We start from the raw sequence: 25,682 nt of genomic DNA, 5'->3' as shown, positions 1-25,682 counted from the left end.
CTGCCGGGCTGCGGGGGAAAAATACAGGCGACCGTCCCGCCGTGCCAGTCAGGGCTGCGGATGGTTTTGCCGCTTAATTAATAAGAATTAACCTCCGGCCCCCGGCACGAGGCGCTGCCCGGCGCGGGGCTCGGCGGTCCGCTGGCCGGAGGAGGAGCGGCTCTATCGCGACACGTCCGCATGTCGGGATAGACCCAGAACCGCGGCGCGGGCAGCGGCGAGCTCGGTGTCGCACTCGGGGAGGGCAGCAGGGCTTGGCAGTGGATTAATCCTCATTTTAAGCCCGTTCTTAAGCCGCCCAAACAGAGTAATAACGTGCGTGCCTACCTGTAAAAAATACTTTTCATTTTAAAACCGGTATTTTTACAAAGCGACTATCTGAGCAAATCGATTCTCTCTCATTTCTTTTGTTATTTTTTTCTTTTTATTTTTATTGTTACTCTGGCTTTTTTTCTGCTTCTCTCAAAATATTTTTCTGTTAGAATATGTTTCTTTTAAATAGTTGGGAGCGCTTTTGAGACTTTTCGTTCTTAAAATGTGTTTCTTCCTCTCCTAATCTGTTTTACTTGTTAAAGAAAATGCTTAAATTTTATTTAAGAAAAACATTAAGGGTTTTTTTTTTTTTTTTGTACCGCTAGGAAACGTCAGTCCTTGTATGTTGTCTGCAGGGACAAAACTCTTGGCTTGTATTTGGGTTTCTTTTCTACAGCAAAACATAAAGCTCTAAGGGCTGAGTTTGTTTTACAAAACTCTCTTTGATGGTCCCAAAACATCTTTTCCTGCTATTGAAGACTGTCTTTCAACAGTAAAAAAAAAAAAAAAAAAAAAAAAAAAAAAGGAAAGAAAAGAAAGAAAAAGAAAAAAAAAGAAAAAAATAGAAAAAAGGAACTTGGGTGAATTTTACTAGACAATCCACTATGCATCTGAACTCTGTTATACTGTACACTTCCAAACAGGGAGCCCGTTCCCTGTAGGAATTAAAACAGCAGCCACATACCCTTCCTCATAAAAATCCTGGAAAGCGTTTGCTGTCATTCCCTGGTTTTCAGGCACAAATTGGCTAGTTTGTGTTAAAAGTAACAAAATATTCCTGATATATGAACTCTTTTTAGTCCTTTTGGAGCTTGTGTATTTCAGTGTAGATCGTGTGAGAAAGACTATCAATAAATATTATCTTTAAATAGCTTTCCTATCGTTACGGAAGTGCAGAAGCCTCTGGTCATAATCCTGTTGAAAACAGAGCCCTGAACTCATGGAGAGCAGTGGATTCAAAATAATTTTCTTAACAAAGGCATCTTGCATATGAAGAGTTCATCCTAAGGCACTGTTTGACCTCTTGGTCTCTCATTATTATCAAGTCATCAGAGGGTCTTTGGAGAGAAAGGGGGAAAAAAACCCCGAGATACAGTTTATTTGTAAGACCTACCGTGTAGCTTTAAAGGACGCTCACAATGAAGAAGCAGGAGAAAAAAAAAAAAATCTGTCTGATTTCAGGAAGTCTTAGAAAAACAAAGTTAGTGCAAATTACAGATTTTGGGAAAAGTGCGGTGGGGAGAAGCGAGGATTTTAGAACAAAAGCTCTCTGAGCTTAGATTAGAAAACGGGGAGCGAAAGGCTGTTTTAGATGCAAACGTGTTTGCTTACATATTAATTTCATGTCTGTAGTTTCTTTAGGCATGACTATAATTGCTTTTGAAAAATAGGGCATTGTCATGTCAAAACTGTGGCATGTGCCACTCCAAATTTTTTTGAGGGCCAGATGCTAAATTCTCCTTCTTTTCCTTTTTAAATACTTTCTTTTCAAAAGTGAAATTATTTCAGAGTTGGGACCGCATCGGTTACTGAATGCTTATTAGGAAGTGAAGTACAACACATGACAGAAGCTCACCCAAATGTTGAATATATAATTTATATTTTATGACAGTGAATTATATAGAAGATTCTCAAGTAACTTTCAAATCATCAAACTGTAATTAAATATTGCAAAGACTGTCTGAAAATTCTTTAATTTTTAATGAAAGTTAAATATATATTGTCAGTCTACTTGAAGGTGTAGTATTTTAATGCATGACGCTCAGAACAAATTGGATAATGAAATGATTACTTTTAAATGAAACTGTTGCAGAAGCATACACGTTTCAGCTGGCAAGTATCTGCTCAGTCCTCACACACGCACATTCACACACTCGATAATTGTGAATTCCCAGACTGAAATTACAGCTACTCTGAGGTTTCTGGTGGCAAATTAAAAATCCCACAGAAGCAAAGCTTGAATGAGTTAGGTTCCCCAGATCATACAGGAAAGTATCTGTGGCTTTTTTTTTAAATATTAATTTTTTATTATTATTTTTTAATACGGACACATCAGATTTAAATATATTCTCTTTGTGTCACAGTTACAAATTGCGAGGTTTTGTACCGTTGCAGATTATTAAGTTAGGTAAGATAAAATAAAAGCCCTTCTGCAAATCAGACCTGGATTTCTGTGCATAGGATTGCTGCTCAGAGATTTAATGTGAGCGTCCCATTAGCAGCATGTGTTATAGCAGCAGGTAGGCAGGGCTTGGCTATGCTGGGGGCTGTGTGTGAAGTAAAAGAGGAGAAGTTCCTGCTCCTGAGTGCTCCTGCTCTGCCCAAGTCAGGGATTTGTTTGTGTGCTGGTGCCCAGCTGAGAAACTCGTAGCAGCAGTGGTGTCCTGGGTGGAACAGAGGCATCTCCGTGCCATGGTGTGTGTGCTGCCCTGTGTTTCTCTGTCAGCTGTGGAGCAGGATGGGGCTGGATTGGAGAGTGGCACTACTGGGCAGCCAAGAGTTGTGTTGGGAGCTGCATCCAGGGCAGAGCTGTGCAGGAGCTCGGGCTGCACGGGCACTCCCTGGGAACCGGGACTGCCAAACGGGAAACCCAGCCAGGGTTGGTCTCAGATTGCCTCGTTTTGGGGTGTGTTTGGGGTATCACACTTGGACTTTGGTGGTGGTCCTGGAGGAGCGCTGGGTGAAATGGGGATTATGTGGCTTTCGGGGTCTCGCCGAGTTTCTAAAACGCGTCCCCGTCGCTTAAAAATTGTAAATGCTGCACACAAATAATTCCTGTGGCAGAGAAGTTCTTTCCAGTTTGGGCAACAACATTCGGTGTCAATACTGGCTTAATTAAATTTTCTTTTATGTTATATTGGCACCTCATTTTTTGTCAGGATCACATTCCTAATGCGCTCAAAACCCTGTAGGACCCCAAACTTTATAGCTGTTGCTTTCTGTAAAGCAGCAGCTCCTCCTGCAGAAGATCTGCCTCTAACAATGATGCATTTTAAAATTGCCCGCAAAACGTGAAATATGTCTACTCTAATAAAACTGGAGTTTTTAGGCAAGTCAAGGGATTTTAATATGTTTATGGAGAAGAGATGCCTTCTATTTCTTCAGCTGTATTTTCATAAAGTTGAGGCATTTCACTATTAGGAAAGATGGAGGAAATAAATCTGAAATACTTGTTCCCCACCCATTTTTCCTTCAGCTGTTCTCATCCATAAGATATAACGGATGCTAATATGGCTCAGGCATCTTAGGAATCATAAGTTTTGCTCAATGGCTATTGTCTATTGCTGAGAGCCCTCATGAGTCAAAAATCTTTCCTTTAGACTTAAACACTGTTTATATTTGGATTTTTTTTTCAGAGCTATAACTCTGGATGCAAATGGTTTTTCTGTTGACTTGTCTGTCATTCTCTGATGTCTGCAGATATTTGATCAGCTCTATTCTGTGCATGGCATGGCCCTTCTCTGGCAGCTACACGCATGGGAAAAAAAAATGTTATCAATAAGTTCAGAGGAGCCTCAGCAGACTCGGAGAAATTTCACACAAACATAAAACAAAACCTAACCCCTGTGACGGGGAAAGTTTACATTGCACCAGATTTTAGCAGCTTTCTTGTGCCTTTGGTGAGATGTCAGAAGCGCAGGTGATTTTAATTTTCTTGTACAGAGAGGAATGGAGAAGTTTGGAATTTGCATGCATGATCAGGACCTGTGTTTGGGAAAATGTAAACTCATCACAGTGGAAAATGTGTTGTTTGGAGTCTGAGGGTGAAAACAAAGCTGAGGATTTTGGAGAGACTGCCTGAGCCAGATGGCCTGGTGCATTCCCAGTCTGGCAGCCCAACTGCTCCCTCCTGTATAATATACAGCCATTTGTTCTGGGATATTTACGCTAGAGCTGTTTCCATGTGAATGTTTGAAAACCATTAAAAATGAACATATTAGGAGAGATAAATTTATTTAATTTGTGTGAATACGTCGATAAGCAGGCTGTGAATCAAAGGCAGAGGCAGACTGGATAAAATAATTAGATGCTTCTGAATTGTGTGTGGAGAGGCAGAGCAAGAACTCCCTGTCCTCGCCCGGGACCAGCTCCGCGCTGCTCGTCCGGGATAAACCTCCCTGGGATGAGTCGAGGTTTTGCCTGGGGAAGGGGTAAAACCTCGGGTAGCTGAGGGTTAAGGATTCAAAGCCAAATAAATGTAATTCACAGTATTTTCTCTGTAGATATATAGTGGATACAAGCCTAATCCTCTCTGGGTGAAATTCTGGCCCATCTGAAGTCAATTGCAAAGCGCCTATTGAATTCGGTGGGGCCAGGATTTTATTTTCTCCCTGTGTGTACAGCTGTAAACGTCATTCCAAATCATTTTAGTTCTGTTTTGGAAAAGACCCTAATTTTAATGAGTTTTCCCTTCTCTTTTATTTCTGTAAGGGAGATATTTTGTTTTGTGAGGCAGATGGAATCTGAAAGCAAGTGGATTTACATGCACGTTGGTGATTTCTCTCCTTCTCTTACTCTTTTAAAATCAAGGCCCTGACATAACTGGGTAATATAATGACCATGATCTCATTCCTTCAAGATTGTTTTTCGTCCAGTTCTGAAAGCAGGATTGCTTGACTGGCAAACTGACACCACGAGACGATTCTGTCCTCACTTGTACCAGCATAAATCTGGATTTATTCAGGAATGGTTAAGGACAAAATCAGTCTCTGTATTTTTCCAGTTTGTTTGACGATTATTTTATTGCTTTATCTTACTGCGTCTACTTGGGAAAAAGTAGATTAAATGAGAACTGTAGCCTTGACTTGTATATCGCCCCCATTCCTTTTCATTTTTTATTTCTTCTTATTTTTTTTAATAATGAAGTCTGTCGCTGAAAAGTTTAGGTGAAATTTTGGATGTACTTGACTGTGATGTGCTCAACGCAGTAGTTTTTATTTGCTGTTAGGCAGTGAATTGAATTAGATTTAAGTTTCTACGCAGCTTCATTTAAATAGAAGTGAGGAAGTCTCATATTTTTGACAGAAATTTTTCGGGGCCAGATTTTGAGGTCTGTTTGTGCATGAGTGACTGTTACTCACTGGGACTTCTTGCAGGAAGGTTACTTGGGTGAGTAACAGCTGGAAAAATGGAAGATTAATTTTGTGAGGAAATGTTTCAGTTGTTCAGGAGAAGAAACGCTATTTTCAAGTGCTTATGAATTACCACCGAGTTAAAACGACATGAAGTAAACAAAAAGAAAAAACCCAAAGTCTATAATTTTGCATTTCCTTTGCCGGTGTTTTGTTGTGCAACTCTGATGTGTATCTGCAGGCTTATTTTTAGCTCTGCTGTGGTCTAAGTTTATGCACTGTAACTTTCACTTTGTCTCTCATTAATGTGATCCCTATTTGACAAAATCACGACGACGTTAGTGCGACAGGGAACCCTGACTCAAAGCCTGTTTCAAAGCCTGAACTTAAAACCCGCATACTTTATTTAAAAAAAAAAATCAAGATATTTTTGTTAAAAAGAGCAACTTTTCAAATCCAAGAGTTAAACATTTTCACAACATTAACGTAGTGGACCCTTCCTGTAAAAATACTTCTGGCAGCTCTAACGATCTGAAACTTTAGCAGTTCCTGTTTCCTTTTTGAAACTAATTGTAGAATTAATGCTTCAGAGCGGCGCGGTTTGCGCGGCGGTCGAGTATCTGCAGGGCTCTCGGGCAGCCATTCATGGGGGCAAACAGTTGGTGCTTCACACAAGGAAATTGGGACACAGGAGTGGGGAGATGGGGATGAGCTGCCCAGAAATGAGCCCAGCGCGTCCTCCCCCTTCCCAGAATTTCCTAGAAATTCCTGCAGGAATAGGGTAGGCAAGAGGAGCTGCGTTTGACGCGGAGAAAACAAAATGTGCACGGGTGCAACTTCGATAATTGAATGCAAATAAAGTGAGAAGCAAATCCTTAACGGGGAGGCAGGCAGGAGAATGTCATGCACGCAAAGAAGGGATCACTGATGCTAAACACAACAGACAAGGTGATTATGTACCACAGTGTTGACTCTGCCCGTTCATTATTGCTATTTAGTTGAGTTATTTAAGCAGCTACCTGAAGGTTAAGTAAGCACAGAAGTGGGAAAGGGAGAGGAGGAGAGAGGGCAGGGGGAAAAAAGAAAGTAAATTTTGCGTTCTGGTTTGTCGTTTCTAGCAGTTCTTTGGCTCCACTGGCAACAAGCTAACCCATCCTGGGTAAATTTATTTTAATATTTGGAAGTATGAGAAGACCAAGCTGAGTCCGGCAGCCCTCTCCTCCCATGTCACGTTGTGACTGTCTGGAAGTGACAGGGGGCTGGAGGTGTTTGCCCCCACTAGAGGCCTCAGAAGTACTCTTTTCCCTCCTGCTCTGCATTCTCAGTAGGGAGATTATTTTTTAACTGTTGATGAAGTCCAAGTCGTGCCATGAGTTTCCTCCTCTCCTGGCCTGTTCCATTGCCAGGTGGAACCTGATCTGGGGTTTTCTGGAGTCTTTGCAATGTCCCCGCTGACTGACCCCACCAGGTGTCAGCCATTTACTTCAGTTCTCTGGCTTTGCCTGGAAGAAGCTTCTCCCCATCTTCCCCATTATTAATGCTGGGAATGAGGCTTCTCTGAATTTGTCCCACCTCCTGCTGTAATCCATGTAATTCCATTTTCCAAGGCTTCTTGTGTCTGTATCTCTCTTGGGCACTGATGTGGAAGTGGGGGTTCCAGCTGGGGTCAGGGGGTTGCTGGTGTCTGTGCTGGGGGGGCTTTCTGTGCATCCCCTTTTTCCCAGGGCTGGGTTCACAGCTGTTGTCCCTCACTGGTGGAAATGAGGGGGCAGAAGCCAGGTGAGACCCTGGGCCCATTAGCAGCAATTAGTGGCAGCCTCTGTTTTATCAGCTATAAAACCCCAGCCCAAGGGCTCTCAGGTTTTAGGGGAGGAACCATAGCAAACCTGAAGTTAAAAAAATTAAAACTGCCAAAGGTAATGCAGGCCCATTCCTGATATTATTTATGGAATTATTAAGTAATTTTATAATCCATGTTATTAATATTGTGTGTTACCATTTAAATTGTGTAAGGGTCAGTGCATGTGTCTTCAGATTTGTGTGTGTTGAGATTTGTGCCCATTCTGGAATATCACACCTCTTGCCCTTTGTGGGTTACATTTGTAAGGACTGGAAAAGCAGTTCATTCTATATTAAGGTAACTTACTTTTCTGTCAGTATTTTCCATGCTTCCATTTCAAATTGATCTCATTCCTTAAAATGTGTTTAAACCATAGAGCACACTTCTTAAATTTCAGTCTCTATTTTATCGTTAGCTCTAGGGAGACCCATCTCAGATGTCATTTTACCTGCTGAGTTTTTCCCCACAATTTCTTCTCTTAAATTCTGTGCTTTAGAGACTGAAAAGGTCACACCAGGCTCAAGGGTAGTGCTGATGCTCAGATGCAGGGGTGGTCATCCCTCCAAGCCTGGGGCTCGGATCCCAGCTCCGGAGTGCCACCCTAAAAGACTTAGAAACCTCAGTGCCAGCAAACAATGCTGTTGCAAGGGAAACTCCCCTCTTGTTTTGCTGCTGGGAGGCTGGTGCCTGGGAGCAGGGGTGGCTGGAAAACATGACTCTGTGGGGCTGAGATGGAAATCCTGTCCCACAGGGGCTGTGAACACCGACCCAGCTCGTGGGTAACGCTGATCTCTCGTTGCTGGTGGGAGCAAACGTAGACTCCTCTTGAAATGTGAACACACTGCCTTTCCACAGTTTTAGCTCAAAGGATTCTCTCTGTGCTGTCTCAGAGTTAAATTTCTCAAGCTTCTTGATGATCTGTTTGTTTTGGTCTCCTCTGCTCTCGTAGGGCCTTCTCCTCACTTATTTATATCCCTGTAACTCCGGAGGTGCTCTCTGGAAGTGCTGGATCAGGAGGTTCAAGGGAAGAATCAGGCCCAGGCGCTTTCTCAGGAGCTACCAGGAAAATGCCTGGGCTGTGCAGCTTTTGTAATTAAAAATGCATGAGCTCTCTTTTCTGTCTTTTTTTTTTTTTTTTTTTAATGAATAGGACCCAAAGTATACCAAGCCTTGCTGCTTTTTTTTTCTTTCTTTCTTTCTTTTTTCCCCCCTTCCTTTTAATGCTATTAGGTTTATATTTTATTCTGAATTGAAAAGAAAATTGTGGTTGTCTTGACTACTAAAAAACCCCATCCTACACACTGCTGGAGAAATGTGCAACAGAGAGGAGGGAATTTAGCTGTACTCAGCTTGTGTTGTTTTACAACTGCAGGTCTTGGAGCAGGTTTGGTGGAGATGCCAGCTCTCTTTAGCCTGAGCTGTGGTTTGTAACTCGCTGAGACTTTGCTTATCATGACATGTTTTGATTTTCCCCAAACTCAACATCATGTACAACTAAAAACGTGTTTTATTTCTAGGCAATAGTATATGAAGGCCAAGACAAGAACCCAGAAATGTGCCGAGTTCTGCTCACGCATGAAATAATGTGCAGGTAAGAAATATCCCTCTTCCAGTTAATTAGTGATGAGAAGATGAATCTGTCTCCCAAAATCTAGGTTGAACCTACAGCTATTTTCAGACTTAAATTTGTCTTTCTTGCATTAAACAATCCCAAAATAACACAGTTCGGTGTGTGTAATTAGCAGCAAGGTCTCAGTTGTCACACTAGTTTTCAATTATTTATAAAGAGTTATTCTTAACAGAATGCTGCTGGTTTTCATTTAGACACTTCAGCCCACAAAAGGTCTCCTCACCGAAATTAACAGTCTATTATAGTCTTGTAGCAATAAATGTCTCTGCCCCCAATTCCCAACAAAAATTCCTCGGCAAAATGACAAAATAGTATTTTTTTTTTGGATGGACATTAAGGAGTGAGGTCAGGAGGTTCTTTTGTCCTGGTTGCTGCTCATGTGGGGTCCCCACTCGGCCAGAGAGGAGCAGCTGAAACTTCTCTGTGCAAAAGATGTCTTCTTGAACTTCTTTAAACTTCCCCGTGCAGATTTGAGTCTCCCCAGTGCTCCTTTGCCCTGCTAGGGCTCGGTGACTTTAATTCAGTCAAATATCTTCTCCCCCAAACTTCTGCAGCTGCTTCCTTCTCTGTTCTGGCTGGTTGAAGTAGGTGAAGCCTCCTCTACTTCCTTTTTACCACAGCCCCCTTCTCCACCTCAGAGAGCTTGACCTCACAGTCTCATTAAAGTTAGTGGGTGTTTTTTGCATGTCTGAAAAGATCATTTGTTACATGTTATTTGATGGCAGAAAATAATTCCCTGGTGGAAGACGAGGCATTCTTGCATAAGCTCATTGTTACAATCAGTTGTTTTAAGACTGTAAAAATGCCATTGCATGCGTTGTAACTTTTACAAAACACATTTACTAAAAAGGAGTAACTTGAGGGTAAAAACTAGTACCCACTTCTAAAAGAATAAACTTGGATGAGGGTTTCCTGGCAGGGGAGAGTCTTTGACAAAATACTCAGATGGAAACTTCTCTGTTGGTTGATTTTTTTTTTTTTTTTTTTTTTTTTTTAAATTCTTGGGATCTGCATGTCTTGTCCTCCACTGACAGCTCCTCCTGCTAAAACCCTGCTGGGGGTAGCATCCCGTGATGAAGGCAGAGGAGTTGCTCTCCTTGCTCTGTCAGCTTGGGTGAAACTCTTTACAACACCCCCCCTCTCAAATTCTTCCTTGCAGCAGGATTTTGGGGCATTTAGTTTTCTTCTCTTGCTTTTTTAGGCTGATTCTTTCAGGAAAGACATTGGTTTGCTGCTCCAAGAGGTGCCTGAGCCTCGTTGCTTTGCTGAGGACTCCAGGCCACTTCTGCCTTTTCAAATGGAATCCCAGTCATGTTGACAAGTTGTAATTGTCCTAAAATTCATTGGCCCAATTAGCACGACTTTCACACTGGATACCTAGCTAGGAACAATTCATGGAAATATTAAAGGAGGCCCCTGACCTGATAAGACTCAAGTGCCTTTTACTTTTCTCCTGTAACAGACCAGTAAAACAGTGGGACTGGGCACATGAGTAAAATTAAGCACATGTTCAAGTACCTGCAGTGTCAAGGTCTGAATCTGCCATTAGTCCTGGGTGATGTGTCCTCCTGATCCTTAACCAGCAAGGTCTGGTGGTAGGAATGATTCACTGAGCCAGAATCAAACACTTTAATGAATTAATTTCCCTACAGATACTTCAGAAGCATAAAGTATAAGAAGTAAATTAAAACTTTATATAGTGGGCTGAGTTTTAACCAGAAGACTAAATGTCCACATCACAGATTTATAGCCATTCAATATATTTTGGCTGAGACAAAATTATTTCTGTTCTGGGAATGTGGAAAGATGCACAGTCATTCCCTTTATTAAAACACTTTGCACTTTCTTTGTTTTTAAAATTCACTGGCTCGGAAGCTTTATTCTTCTCCTCCTATTTATTTACTGCTGGTACTTGCTTTGTGTTTCATGGCCATAAGGTGGAGGAGTAGAAAAAACCCAAACTGCCTGTAGTAGGCAAATGTTGTGTTCCTGACAGGGTGGGGGAGACATATCCAAATTTCTTACAGCTCATATTAGATATTTCCCATTTCCTTTGCTGCCCATACGTGTGTAAGAAGGTGCTGTTTGTTTACCAGGCCGCTTGACCCTATTGCACAAATCTGTCATCTATTGTGCTGCTAACACGTTTTAAATTGCAAATCTGATGCTCTTTAGGGGTCTAGAATGGGAAAAAATTCTCTCTCCACACCATTCTGTTTCTCTTGATTTCTTGCCTGTTGTAAGTGGAAGTTGGGATGTGCTGAATTTGCACCAGGGGTGCAAATGCAGCCTCAATTATAAGCATAAAATTAGAGTCTGTTCCCCATTAATCAGCCCAGCTAATTGCTATGCACTACCATTAGCCATATGGTGTGAAAGACAGCTTGCTCTCCCTAAGATGAAATTTCTTCATTTCAGACATGAAATAGTGAGGGCTCTGTATTTTAAAATAGCTTGTTTTAGATATTTAATTTCTAAACAACTTTCAGCAGTGCTTTCTATCAAGGCTAACTGCACAATAAAACTTTGCATTTATGTGACAAAGCTGGGTATTTATAGTGTACTACAGCTACAGCACGGAGGAGACAAAGAATTCAAATGTGTAAGAGAGTCCTGGCTGTGGCAGGAGAGCGAAGCTGAGGCTTGCTTCAGGTAGCTGTTTATTTCAAAGGATTTCATTGTGTTTTGTCAGATATAAAAATCTACACTGTTGGTGAAAATGTTAATAGCTGGGGAGAATTCACAACCTCAGTGGAATTTATTAGTATTGTAGGCAGCATGGGGAGGGACATCTATAGTTAATATTGCCTCAACAATTTCCATTATGAAACCTTCAGTGGCTTACAGCTTTGCCAAACTTAAACTGTTCTGGCTGAAATATCCTTTGCAGGGTGTCAGCCTCAGGGTGACTTTCTTTGGAAAGTTTCCGCTAAAATGGTTCAGTGATTTCTGAGAATGAGGTTGGAGTAAAAGATGGGTTTCGTCTGTGCAAAATAAGATCTTGCAGCTGTTTTGGCAAGGGGGTCCCACACCTCCACGCTGCAGGGTGAGGAGCCTGTCTGGGGCAGGGGCTGTGCTGATGGCATCACTGGTGGGAGGGATCCCACCTCGCTGGGACCTTGTGCAACTTCTCCCAACCCTCGCTGGCGACTCGGTGGGGCCTGGCAGCCAAAGTCTCCTTGGTGCTGGCTACGGGCCACGGGTCCCTAATTCCTCATTGTTCATTGTCCCCGGGATGCAAAAGCAGGGGCAGGGCAAGGGAGGGTTTGGGGTGCAGACATTGGGGTGAGGAGGCTGCGGGCAGAGATCCTCAGGCACGTGGAAGGGAAGAGGAGGATGGGCAGCAAGGAGACAGGAGAGCAGCAGGTCCCCAGAGGCTTGGGGCAAGGAGAAAGGCAGCAATAAAATCTGGAGGTGGTGGTGGCCTGGGGAGGAGGAGGAGGATAGGGATGGTGAGGGGTTCAGGAATGAGCCATGAGGATGGCAACAACAGCAGCGGTGTGCTCGGAGATGGGGTGCAGGAGCATGAAATAATGGGAGGCTGCATTACTACCAAGGACTATTGGTTTTAAAAACAAGCAAACCCCACAAATAAATCAATTTTTGTAGGCTTCTCCTGTGGGCCAACATGGCACTGTGTCCGAGCCGTGGCTCCTGGCCCCACCTGGGGAGAGGTGTCATGGAAGAACAGCAAAGACAAGTCCTTGTCCTCCTGGCTGCATGGAGCTGGCACTCCCTGTTCTCCTTGCTGGGAGCTGGAGGGTTTCTGAGTGGTTTGGAGAAGCTCCTGGGAATTTTAAAATTCTTTCAGGGAAAGGAGAAAGGGTGCTGAATATTTAGGAACTTATTTCCAAGTGCTAAGTAGGCACTAAAAGCAAAGCTTTTGAGGGAAATTGAATTAAAAGCACTTTTAACCAGGTCTGAAAACTCAAGATCTGTGTGATGTTTTAATTCTCTGCATAGAGTCAAGAGTGAAGAGACCGCCAATTCTGCTGTGGCAGGAGGGAAAAAACACAAAAGGCAAATTAAATTTTAAAATAAAATTCTCCAGATCACGAAGGAACATCAGGGCCTCCTTTCATGCCAGAGAGCCACTGGATGGTGGGATGTGCCAGCCATGCAGCCCCTCCACATCACCCTCAGGTTGTGGTCAAGGAGTGAGGTCTCCTACTGTCTCTTGGGACTATTGGGGTGCACTTTAGGGGAGGTACCCCAGTTAAGGGGTCACCTGAGGAGCAGGGAAGTGTTTCCTCTGCTCTCAAAGCTGGGTTGTCCCCACTGGTCAGTGCCTGACGCTTGTGGCAGGAGGTGAGACCGAGGTGTCCCTGTCCCCAGGTGCCCGTGGCTGCCTCTCCCCCTGGGTTAATGCCCTGGGAGGGTACCAACCTCTGAGCCCCGTGGTGTGTGGATGCTGGTATTTGCCCATCTCGTGCTGGGAGCCTGGGAACCTTTGCTTCCCTGAGTAAGTGTGGCAATTTCTGTCCCTCCAGTCTGCTGGGAGAATGTCAGGACTAGCCCTGATTCACTTCAGTCATAAGAACTGCATTGTCTTAACTTGTGCCAACTCTGTTTCTAATTACATTTTAATCATTTAAAAATGATTAGCAGTTTTTATTGCCTTGTTTGTGGGTAAATTTTCTCACCCCACACATTCTAGCTGCACTCCAATGACAAGTCCTTTTATAGGCAAAAAAGCCCCTGAACGTCCCCATGACTATTTACCTACAGCATATTTTATTCCTTCCTAAATTTTAATACTTTCAGGGTGCCAAGGCTCTGGCATTTTCTGGTGGATCAATTGTGGTATTGTGCTGTAAAATTAAGCAGTTTTTTTTGGCAATCCCAAACAATGTAACTTCCACCGAAATGAAGATACCGCACATGTGTTAACTGTGAAAAGTTTCAGCCCTGAATAGTTGCCTTGAAGCTTTTTGCGGTGAAAAGAATTATGTATTTTCCTCTCTTTGAAAACAAAATTACTATTTTTTTTTAAAGCCATGTTTAAACAGGCTGTTTTTGTAAAAGGCCCCTTTTTTGTTATCTTTACTGTGGTTAGTTGCTTTATTGCTAATCTTGGTGGGTAACTGTATATTATTCGCTTCTATTGTTCAGCAAAACAAGAGAACCTTTGTCATACTCCCAACAAGGCTATTTATATAGCATGGCACTTCTGAGGGCTTCTTCCTGTCCTGATGTTCTCCCACCTTCTGGGGAAAGGAAAATAGTTCATCTGAGAGGGAGAGTGAGCAGTGGTCCCTCCTGACAGCTGCTGAAATACAGGCAAGCTGCAGGTCTCTGGGATGCCACTGGGAACAAACTTAGTGCTTTACAAAGATTTGGTTGTGTGTGGTTGAGGCTGACCAGAAAGTTTATTGAACCTGGGATGTGCTCAGGTCTGGCCAGGGAGAGCAGCTGGGGTGGTCCTCACTGCCTGACACTTGGTGCCATCATGGAATGGGGTCCCTGCAGCTGCCCAGGCTTTGTCCAACAGGTCCCTGGGGTCCAAGAAGGACTTGGGAAAGTCAGGAACTTCTTGATTTTTAAATATTTTTTATTTCTTGAAGCCTTGACTTCAATAGGAGAGTTTCTGTTAAGGGACATCAACAAAAAGGATTTTTCCTTGTGAGATGGGGGCTTCCTCCCTGGAGATGAGTGGGTGGGTGAAATCTAAAGGCTTTGCTGACCTTTGTGGCTGTGATTTGGTCTCGTGGGTTTAGATGGGCAGGTGGGAAGAGCAGAGGAGCTCCAGAGGCACCAGGAGGGATTCCCACCTGGAGCAGGAACGTGTACCTCACCTACAAACTCACCTGCAATATATTTATGCCTCCTTACTGAAAACTACCCTTGACAAAGAATCGTCAAAAACCATCAACTTAACTTCTCTTAGGAAACAATGAGCCACCTTAGCTCAGAAAGAATCCCAGCCTCAAGGTCAGCCATGGAGCAGTGCTTTGGGAGACAGAGCTTATATTTCACATGCCTGCTTTGTATCTGACCTGATGCAGGGCACCAGAGCCCTGAGCAGAGCTCTCCGTGGCATTAGTGATCATTAACATGCTCGGAAAACTTGGGGAAACAGGCGCGCTCGAGCATAAAAAGCTGCTGCTGCTGCTTGCATTTCAGCTTCCCCATTAACACCAGTGCTTCTTACAGGGAGAATAATTGTGCTTTTGGAGTTTGGGGGGGAGGTTTGCCAGTAGCTGGGAATTGTGTGGAAGCAGGAATATCTTGTGGATGTGTAACACAAGCGTTAAGCAAATGTAAAAACCAGGCTCAGCAGGGAAAAATCTGCCTTATTTTGTGTGCCAGCGTCTGCGGGACAACTGTTAAACCCCACGGAAAAGAGGCTACAAATAAGCAGCTCTCCCTGTTTTGGGCAATCCTTGAATTATTATTTGTGAAAGGGGCAAAACCCCTCTCTTTTTATATTTTCCGTTGCTAACCAGCTGTGCAAGAAGTTAAACATGGTAATTAACCCATATGTGACCCAGTACATTTGACTGATTTGCAGGCAGGGCCGGCAGGGTAACTCGAGCCGGCAATTTGAACCCAACATGTTCGTAATGATGATTTTACAGTGTAATGGTCGCACTAAATCCTTTCGCTTTTGCTCTGTAGCCGCTGTTGTGACAAGAAAAGCTGTGGCAACAGAAATGAGACTCCATCAGATCCAGTGATAATTGACAGGTAAGGACTGCTATTGTTTCCTTCCATTTTTTTTTTCTTCCTCCTTCTCCTCATTATAATGAAACACCTGCCCGGTGTTGCTAATAGGGAAGAATTAGGAGGCTATGCGGATGAAATTTTGGGTTTTTTTGATACTGAATTAGTTGTGCTTTGCAGTTGTGATTGCCTTGGAAGGGCCATATGTGAGAAAATGTAGGGATACTGGAGCGCCCTGCTCTGTGGAGAGCTCCAGCTCTTGTAACTGATTCATGTGCATAAAGAGGAGATTTTTCTTTCTGACTTTCTGTGACTCAATTCACATGCTATGCCAGGGAAGCTTCAGGAATAAAATAATAATAGTTTGTGATTTATGAAATGTGGTTGGGTGCTTATAAATATTTAACTTTTATTTGAAAAATGTTTGAATCATTATCACTTAGCTACTGTAGTTCTGTTGGATGCAATCCATCTACATTTTAAGGCTTTTATTTATGCATAAAAACGGTTAAGAAAATAGATCTGCAATGTAAGGTTTTTTCCCTCCTCTTATTTTCTTTGGTTGGAATACTATTTTGACTGTATTGTCAGTTGATTAATTCATTTTTGCCTGTCTTAATTATTGTGTTTTTAAACAGATCCATATTGCTAATCTGACACCAATGAGTAAATCATTGTAGTACAATACATCTATTCCTGTTGTTCTGAGCCATGTGTTGTTTCTGTTGCTTGCCAGTTATGCAAAATGGTAGCCAAAGAGCCATTTTTACGTTTTTATTGTCCAAATGTGTTGTCCAAAGCCGTGTGGGATAACCAGGGCATTGTGCAGCATTACTCCAGAGGAGTTAAAGGGCCACCAAGCACCAAAAGTGTCTCTCAGGGCTGGGGAGAGCAGCACCCTGCACTGAGCTGTGAATAGGGGGACCCCAGAAACACAGGGCTGAGGGCACAGAGCATCTCCTTGCATTGCTGTCTGAGTTATGTTTGCTGTATGAAGTTCAGAGAACCTTCCATGCCAGAGCATCCATTTTATGAAAGAAGGCGAGCTGGGTTTGATGTGTTGGGGTCCCCCCTGAAGAGCAGTCCAGAGCCTGGTGCTCGTCCCAGCTCTTGGATGGGTTGGGTAGGAAAGTGCTTTTATTGGAGGTTTATAGCAGATGTTTTGATTAGCTGTAATAAGTAATCCTGAGAATGTTTAAATCTCAGAAGATATCCCTATCTATTTTAACTAGGCATATTTTCATCTTCTCTGAGCATCAGGTAGCACCAGAGGAAGTGTGTGTGGGGGAAAGCCCCCCAGTGAAACCTGTACAGAGCTGTGTTTTATAAGCATGCTGCAGAGCTGAACACTATAAACATGGTGTTAGAGTGGCATTTTGAGCAACATGAAAGCTACAAAATTCACATGAATTTTTCATTGTACTGGAAAGTGAGATGTTAAGATGCTAATGGCAGGTTTACTGAAATATTTTGTTTAACTATCTAGTATGCAAAACTGCCAGTTGCAAATAATTTTAAATTTTGAAAACCAGATATGCTATCACATGCTTCCTGCAAATGAGGAAAATAGGTACAGGAAAAAAAAAACAACAAAACAGCTTTAGCTTCCTAGCAGTGATCCTTTCCTCAGTCTTTACATAAATTGATGCAATAGTTACCAGTTTTGAAGTTTCTTCTTAAAATGCAAGGTAAACACAATTCAAAGCTGATAATACAAACCCTGCCTCACCACCCACACTGAATCACACTTGGCTTGTGAATGGGTTAAGCTTTTAAGTCCTTCACTTGGTTTTAAATTGTGACTTTGATACAGGAGGTTGATATGACTGTGGTTTGAATAACACTTGATTTTGACCTGTTCCTGTGGGTTGCAATGGCATAAGAAATTTGACTCAGCAGTACTGTAATTAGCCCTCCCTGTGTTTTTGAAACAGGATTGTGTTACCTGGATTGCATTAGTGTGGCTTCTATTGTTGCCGCTTCGCATCTGTCCCAGTAGGGTACTTAAAACCTTTTCTTGGCTGGGGCTAGTTCAAACAATTTAGGCCAAGCAAGTATGTGCTTTATACAGTTAGTAGCTTTAGTGATGTTTCTTGTGACATTTATACTATTCATTTTTCTTGTCCCCTTTGGTTTGGAAAAGATGAAGTGATTTATATGGAGCCTTTTTACCTGAAAACGAGTCCTTTAAAACTGTTCTGTGATTAAAATGCCCGCACAAGTCAGGCCATGTGTTTGGTTGTGCTCCATTGTCACTTCTCCATGCACACAGTTTTTAACTATTATGTCAACTGATATGCAAAGCCATATTTAGTTATTTTTATTTGCACTGAGCTTAGAGAATTCATTTACCATTTGGGCTAAAGCACTCCCACATGCCTGATGCTCTGATCAAGTCTTTGCCTATGGATTTAATCTAACTCTTGCATCAAATCTTGTGAATCCACAGACTCTGACCTAACACAGAGTTTAACACAGAATCTATCCATGGGATTTTTGACATATGTACTTACATGGAAATGTTATCCTCTTCTGACAAGTTGGAACACTATTTGGGATTGATTAATTCTCTTTGATGAGGCTGGAGAGACTTGGGATAGAGAGGGCTCTGGCTTTGTGGTGGTTTGGTGAACTTGGAGAAAAGGCTCTTCAGCAACTTCAAAGTTACATGTGTTGTAGTCTTCTTCAAAATCTGGATACATGTGAAATCAAATTGTATATTTCTCTTTAATGAAAATGTGAGTTTTAAGAAAGAAAGTCTGTAGTTGTGTTTGAAACAGGATATGACTTTTTTTCTTTATAAAGTTGTTTTTTACTTTGCTCTATTACAGTATCAGCAGATACAGCAGTGAAAGGGACCTAAAGAGATTTATACTCATATAAAATAGTGATTTAAATTTTCTCTGGAGAACAAAATTAGTTTATTATGATTACAGAGCAGTCATCCCAAGGAAGTTTCTTGGAAACCTGTGCGTGTCTGTATCATCTTCTTAGCATAGCCTGTGTATTTTATTGCTAATCCAGTTACATGTGCCGAGATGAAGATCTGATGAACAGGAACTCATTTTAAAAGGGGTATTATTGTCACAATACAAATGCACAATTCCTCCTACGAGTGCAGTGGCAGGGCTGTATTGTAATCACACTTAAAGAAAACACAGAGCACTTCCTGTTATTAAATTAAATTCTAGATTGATTTAACTTTCAAATTGTAACTCATATTTGAATTTAAAAGGTTCGCAATAAAATTCCTGTGAAGAAATTGAATAAATTGTAGTTTTATTACCACTCTGGATATCCTGGTATCCTAACCTTTTTCCTTACAGTTATCTTAGTTCAATAAATAAAACCTCATTAGACTATTCCCATTTCAACGAGTTTATTAAATTTTACAGGAGTAATTAGCATAAGCTGTGCTAATTTTTCTGGAAGACTAATGAGAGAGCTTCCTAATTAGGTTTGCTTTGTAAGAATCAGAAAAGATGATAATGACAAAAGTCACATAGGGGAGAAAGTGGGGCTTTATGTTATTCCTTGGTTCAGGAAAAAGGCTCCTCTCTTGGCACTCTGTTCCAAACTTTTAAACCCAATTTACCATTGTCAGGACCGATATTTAATGGTGTTACCAGTGCCTGCTGGGGCTTCTTTACCTTTTATGGCTGCATCCAGTCAATAGGAGTCCTACTGACTGGTAAAATAGGAATAGCCACTGCAATCCCAAATATAGTGGCAGAAAATACAGATACCATATATATCGTATATATCCTGCTTGAAATATTGCATGGAAAAAGGGCTGAAACAGGCAGTTCCTGGCTCATCCCAGATTTTGCTTCTTCCCAGAGTACTTGAGCAGGCTGACAGTGACCTGGGATTGGCTTTGCTAATATTTACCAATAGAGGCAGGACCTGTAGTGAGAATCTGGCCACTTTTGGATTGATAATCTTTAGGTGAGGTAGAAGTCAAGGGGCTTCGTGCTGGAGCTCCCCTGGGAGGGACTCTGTGACCCTTGGTGGCAGGGGATGGCCAGGGCTTCTCCTGGCCCTGCTCTGGTAACACACTGAAGGTCTTCATGTGGCATTTTGGATGCAGTTTGGGAGCAATGAGGAGCTTTGTGCCTTTGCAGTGCCCTCACAGCTCTTGTCCATGGAGCAGGGGTGGGGACTCATGGATTGGAGCTTGTAATATTTCCTATGCCTTGATATCAGATGATACCAAAATACATTTTAATGCATGACCTCCTGCCAGTGTCTGAAAGGCCTCTGTGCTTCTAACACGTGCAGGATGCTCATCTGGGCTCTCTGTAACCTGTCCCAGCACACCCAGCCAACTCACCTACAGATGGGTTTGAAATCTTTCTGCCTGTAACCTGAAAAGTTTTATGTTTGTGGGTAGAATTTCACTGTGCAAGGACATGAAAAACTCATTACCTCTGTTTTACTGCTTTACAAGTCATCAGGTAGTGGATTGTATTTTACAAGCCTGATCATCTTTTCATCCTAAATACCAGGCAGGTGGAAAAGTGACTGGGAGGAGTGTATCACACTCCCTGCATCCTCCCCACAAACACACTGCTTAAGTAGATGTGGCAAATAATGCATTTTGCAGTAGCTTTCCATGTCTGGAGAGAGGGGGAAGGAGATGCAGGCAGAACCTGCCCTCCAGGGGAGGGGATGAGGTGGGTTTTGCTGAGAGGGAGCTGCTGGGGGATGCTTTGCTGCAGGGGATGGAATCAGTGCAGCTGATCCCCACCAGCCTGCAGGGACCTGGGCACGTCACAGCAAAGTGGCAGGAGATGCCAGGTGCCCTGGCAGTGGCCCCTGGGCACTTCCTGCCCTGTACTGCTTCTATCCTTGTCCCCCTGACCATGTCAGTACCAGGACCTGGCTGTGGAGTCAGGGGCAGCTCTGTCTCCCCCCTTGCTCCCACCAGGGACGGGCTGTGGGAGCCTGGGGGTCTCATCACTGCTGGCTCCTTGGGTGGGTTTTCCACACAGAAGGAGCAGGAGGGCAGGCATGGAGCACTCTGAGCGACATCCTAGGTGCAAAATGTCCCTGGCTGTGACTATTTGGCTGTTATCTGGAATTTTGTGCTGGAAAGCTCCCCCCTCTCCCCCACCCCAACCATTGCTGTGCCCCTTCCTGAGCTAGATGGGAGCTATTGATGCATCAGGGAGGAGTCAGAGGAGCAGAAGCTGGGTGACAGAGCTACCCCAGCACTGCACAGAGATGTCTCCCAGGCTGTCTTCTCAGGCTGTGCTGCTGCCTAAACCCCCTGGGCCTCTGAGCAGGGTGTTCAGAGACAGAAGTTGGCCCCGAGCGCTTCATGCGAGCTCCGGGAGCCTCTGAGCCCACACATTTCTGAGAGGGGAGGGACCCAAACACACATCCTCCAGGATTTGGTTGTGATTGATGCAGCTGAGAAGCATTACCCAGAACATTTCCCACATGACTTAGGCAACCAAAGGCATTTTGAGCTGTTGTGAGATAAATGGGAGACTGATCAGTAGATGCTTCTCACACTGAGATTCAGCCTTGCATGCTTTCCTCTCTACGAGTGCTCCTCATGCGTGTGGTGTCAGCCTTTTTCTGGTGATGAAATCACTAGAGCTGGGGGTAACTTTGCAAGGACTCTTGCAAAAATCTCTTGGTTTCAGCCTGTTGGGGTTGGCACATATCACTGCTGCTTATAAATTCCTTTATTTTGCTCTTGGGGCTGAATGAACTTGGTCAGGGTCAAACCAGCTTCTGCTTATTGTTTGTTTGATTACTCTTCTCTCTGCCTCCAAGTATAAGAATTTTTGTGTGATTTCAGAAGTATTATGCAAAACTTTAATTTGGTCTGAGCTTCACTCAGAAGAGTTTCTCAGCAAACCTGTTCCGAGTTTTCAGTTTGTTATTAAATCCCAAACCAGGCAAGCCTTATGTGGTTTTGGGTTTCACTGCAAACATTTCACACTACTCTAATAGTTACTTGCTTCTCAGTGATGCCTTTTGAATTCACAGCTAGTATTTGGGGCTTTAGTTAACTGTGGTCTTATGCTTGATTATTACTATTTACTGTTTTTCATTGGTGATGTAGCAGAGGGTTCTATTGCAAAGCAGACCCATTGTGCTGAATGCCCTGTAATTTCTAAGCAGGGAGATGATCCCACTCCTGAAGAAAGAAGGTTCTCCTGATGCAGAGTAAAAATTGAGATTTTTCTAGGGAGACTAAAACACTGTGTTGAATGTCCTGGGGATGAGGGGAACTGAAGACAAGATTGCTGCTTTTGGCATTTGACTGCTCACCCACAGCCATGGGCTTGGCCAGCTGTCACTTGAGTGCACACGTGGGATGTGCTGGCCCTGCAGCCTCTCCATGTCAGTAAATCCCTTCCTGAAAATCTCCTGCTCAGCAAGGGTTAACAATTTTAGGAGACTGAATTAGTTTGTTTTAGTCCACAAAGTCAATCCTGAAGACCCTGTGAATTTTCTTGTGCAAACGAATCTAACTGAGACCTCATGGATTATTCTGCTGCTCTGTTCTGGTGTCAGGATTTGGGAATTTGAGGTTGGAGATGCTTTAAAAATTTTGGTGCAGTGACCTCCTGCAGCACCAGGAAAGCTCTGGCCTCAGTAGGAGCCCAGGGCCTGGCAGGGGGATCCATCCCTTTGTTTCTTGTCACAAAACTTCAAATGTGCTCTTCGTACTTATCGATTTCTTAATGTGAACTCCTCCTTCAAAGCATGTCCTGCAGCAGGGCGGATGTGATGGGCACAGTGGGCTCCCTGGCTCCATGCAGCTCAGTGCCAGCTTTTTCTCTCAAGAGTGGTGATTTCTGGGGGGAGAAAAAAAAACAACTGTCTTTTTCTCATATGCATATATATACACACATAGTTTGTGGAGTGGATAAATTTCCTCTCCCATCTTAACACCTGATTTATTTCCATATTTGCTGTCGCAGTGGGAATGCATACATGAATAAGAGCAACGGGGAAATGTATTTGCAAAGATCATCCTCAGTTTTAATGTAGATTAGCTAAAATTCCTCTGAACATGAAAAATGTATCTCAGCTCTATCCCAGTGTTTACTGGATGAAAACACAACCCAAGCTTTATTCTGCAGGAGCTGAGATGTGTGACTACTTTTCTTCATGTGAGTTTTCATAAATGTTTTCATGTTCCAGCCACCAAAACATATTCCTATAAGTAATTGGCCACACTTATTTAAATAACTATGTTAAATTCACAGGCACTTCTGCCTGCTGGAAGTATTTAATTTTAATACGACATCTAACTAATAAAGTTGAAAGAAAGTAAGAAACACTTGTAGGTTACTGTGCAAATCATGACTAAGTTTCTAGAAAAGGTTTTAACACTGTCCTCAGAAGGCAGAAAGTCTCTGTAGTAGTAGTGGGAAATGTTGGTATGAATTTTCCTCATTCCCTGTCACATCGTGATATTTTTTCTGTAACAGTTCTGGAAAAGTACAGAAAACCCATACAAAGTTCCCACTGTGTCACATTAGCAACTTTGCATAGGTAGTTTGTGATCAGAATATATTACAGTATCAACTAGGTGTTTACTTTTTTTGCTAGGGACAGTATTTTAGAGGTTTTTTAAGTTTTAAAGTGAAACGAATAATTTTCTATCCACTTTTTAAAAACGGCATTTGGAAATAGGAAATGTGAATATGAATTTTCTGTTGCTGTTAATACGTGAAAGATATGAAATTAGTTATTGAAAGGCTTTCTATCAAGTCACTGGAGTTATGTACTGGGCTGTAGTAAGGTGACCCAGATATAGAGCCTTTCAGAGCAATCATTGAAATGCTATGAACAGTGCTGTTTTGTCTTTGGTTTCGTGCTGCCTCTAAAGGTGTAGGCAGATGAAGATAACTTTAAAAAGAGCTATTTCTCCAATTACAAGCTTTTGTCCAAGAGCAAAGAAAGATTTTTAGACTAACAGCATTCACTATAACAAAATTAAATTCCCTTCATCTGACAAGAAGCGGAGCCTGGCAATAGTTTGGGATTTTTTGTTGGGGCTGGAGCAGCAGCTGCCCTCTGTACCCCGTGTTTTTCACAGAGGGGAGGTGACCTGAGGTGGGGAGGGTGTGAGGGTACTGCGTGCTGTGGCAAGCACATCTCTCCCTCTCAGGATTTTTCATAGAGGTGCACAGAGAGAAATGAAAGAGAAAGCAATTTCTATTTCTTCTTTTTTTTTCCTATGTGGAATGTGTTTGGAGAATTGTTTACCTGAGGTGAGTGCTTGGTTGGATTCTGGTGAGGATTGTTTGAGCCTGGTGGCCAACCCAATCCAATCCAACCCAATCCAATCCAACCCACCTGTGGCTGGACCCTCGAGAGAGGGTCACAAGTTGTGTTAGAGTCAGAGAAAGTAGTATGTTGTTTTAGTATCCTCCTTTTATATAGTATATAGATGTATTTTAGCATAGTTATAATAGAGAAATCATTCAGCCTTCTGAATTGAGTCAGACATCAGCATTTCTTCCCATTGGGTTTGCCTGCGTTTACAATGGCGTGCTGTCCCCTTCCTCTGGGGACATCATCCCCTTCCCAGGGCTCCGGGGAGGGCTGAGGGAGCAGCATCCCTCTGCCACCCCCCCTTCCCCACCCCCACCGCGCCAGGAGGCCCGGCCAAATCTTTTAGGGTTTGTAACAACACGTCCAATCTGGCATTCCACAACTACGGCATCTCGCTAACGGGCTGAGGCACCAGAGTTCAGTAATGTAATATAAAAAGTAATGGTGTTAGCTAACACATCCTTAATAAGATATTGTCTGCTGCTCTGCCATATGCTACCGAGCAGGCTTTCCCTCTGTGGGGCTTTTGAGTTCTCTCAATAAGATTATTTCAAATACTCTAATCCTGAATCATTGACATGAATACAAAAGCCTAGTGACATCTAATAGATGCCTCTTAGCTTTGCTTTTCCTCTTGTTCCTTTCCTTTTTCTTCTCTTTTTACCTGACAAAAAGCTTATAGACACTTGGGCTCTGTCTCTCAGTACCAGCATGTGGGTCCCCTCATGAAATATAAAGGAGGAAAAAGGGCTGACATAGGGCTGATAAGCCACAGAGCAAAGGACCATAGAATTAAAAGTAAATGCCAGTAAATCCTACCCTGTACACTCAGTTGTTCTTTTATTGTTTTCTTTAATTCTTCCAGTGCCATGCTGGGCTAAAAAGAGATGAAAAATGGTGCTACCAAAAAAAAAAATATGTATTATGCTACAATGCCAGGGTCATATTGGCTTGCTTGTTTCTTGGGTTTTCCTAGTGCTCCTCTCACCTTGACTTTCTAATCAGAGTTGCAAACATTCAGCTAAACACATAATTCAATTAGGTGAATGTTTAGGTCACGTTTTTCAAAGATTAATTAAAAAAGAAGACATCCTTGTGTGACATCATTGTGACCCTGGAACTGATTAATTTTATACAACTAAATGTTAGAAAGACTTGATATTCCAATGTGAGTGTCAAGCTATCAAAAAACTATCTCCCTCTTAATGTTGCCTCAACAACTGTCAGAGGAAGAAAATAATTTCCTGTTCCATCTCCTTTTGGACTTTGACAAACTATTCATCTTTTGATTCCAAAATCTGCCTTTAGAAAAAGTTGCTGGTGCAGGATACAGCCAGTGTCTACAATGGATTAAAAATAAGCTATTTAAAGCACAATACTTTTCCTTAATTTTTATTTTTTATACTCTCAGGCTCTCCTGACAAGGATAACCATCAACTTCCACCCAGTTGAGTCAGGTGTCCTCTGTAAACTCCCTCAATATAATCCTTCAGTCAGATTTTTTGGCATCTGCATCACCACATAACCATTGGCTGACTTCCCAGATGTTAAGTCACTTTGATAAGTGGATGTTAAAAACCACTTTACCTAGTTCAAATTTTGTAGAAAGATGACACAAGGAGAGGAAAAATGTATTCATTATAAAGTTCTTTGCTCTGAAAGAAGAATAAAATTAGCCACACTCAGAGCTATTAAGATCTGATGGTCGCTTCTCCTCCCAGCTGCTCCAGGTGCCTCCACATCTCTGGCACAATCCTGCATGAGCTGGGATTTGGCTGCAGAGGGGAGTCTACACCCTGGAATATCTTTCTGGAGGTTTTACAGGCAGGAGAAGGAAAGGACCTGCAGCTTGGATCAG

General features: G+C 42.7%; 1 protein-coding gene across 12 annotated transcripts in view; it reads left to right on the top strand.

Annotated features, from left to right (window-relative positions):
- EBF1 (EBF transcription factor 1) overlaps positions 1-25,682 on the top strand; it is a 268,796-nt gene that overhangs the window by 3,210 nt on the left and 239,904 nt on the right. For 11 of the 12 annotated variants that reach the window (XR_014958333.1, XM_021530736.3, XM_021530735.3 and 8 more), the window contains exons 5-6: positions 8,742-8,815; positions 15,473-15,541. Coding sequence is in view for 11 of the 12 variants with exons in the window: in XM_021530736.3 (XP_021386411.1) it covers positions 8,742-8,815; positions 15,473-15,541 (143 nt within the window). In the remaining variant the exon portion in view is untranslated. Of the gene's footprint in view, positions 1-128; positions 7,301-8,741; positions 8,816-15,472; positions 15,542-25,682 lie in introns of those variants that run through there. The other variant, XM_085591462.1, reaches the window with a different exon arrangement.

The sequence above is a fragment of the Lonchura striata genome, chromosome 13, assembly GCF_050655825.1.
Source record: "Lonchura striata isolate lonStrDom1 chromosome 13, ASM5065582v1, whole genome shotgun sequence".
In the NCBI taxonomy this organism is placed as follows: domain Eukaryota; kingdom Metazoa; phylum Chordata; class Aves; order Passeriformes; family Estrildidae; genus Lonchura; species Lonchura striata.
Note: the sequence above shows the minus strand (reverse complement) of the source record. Positions and strands in the feature narration are given on the sequence as shown.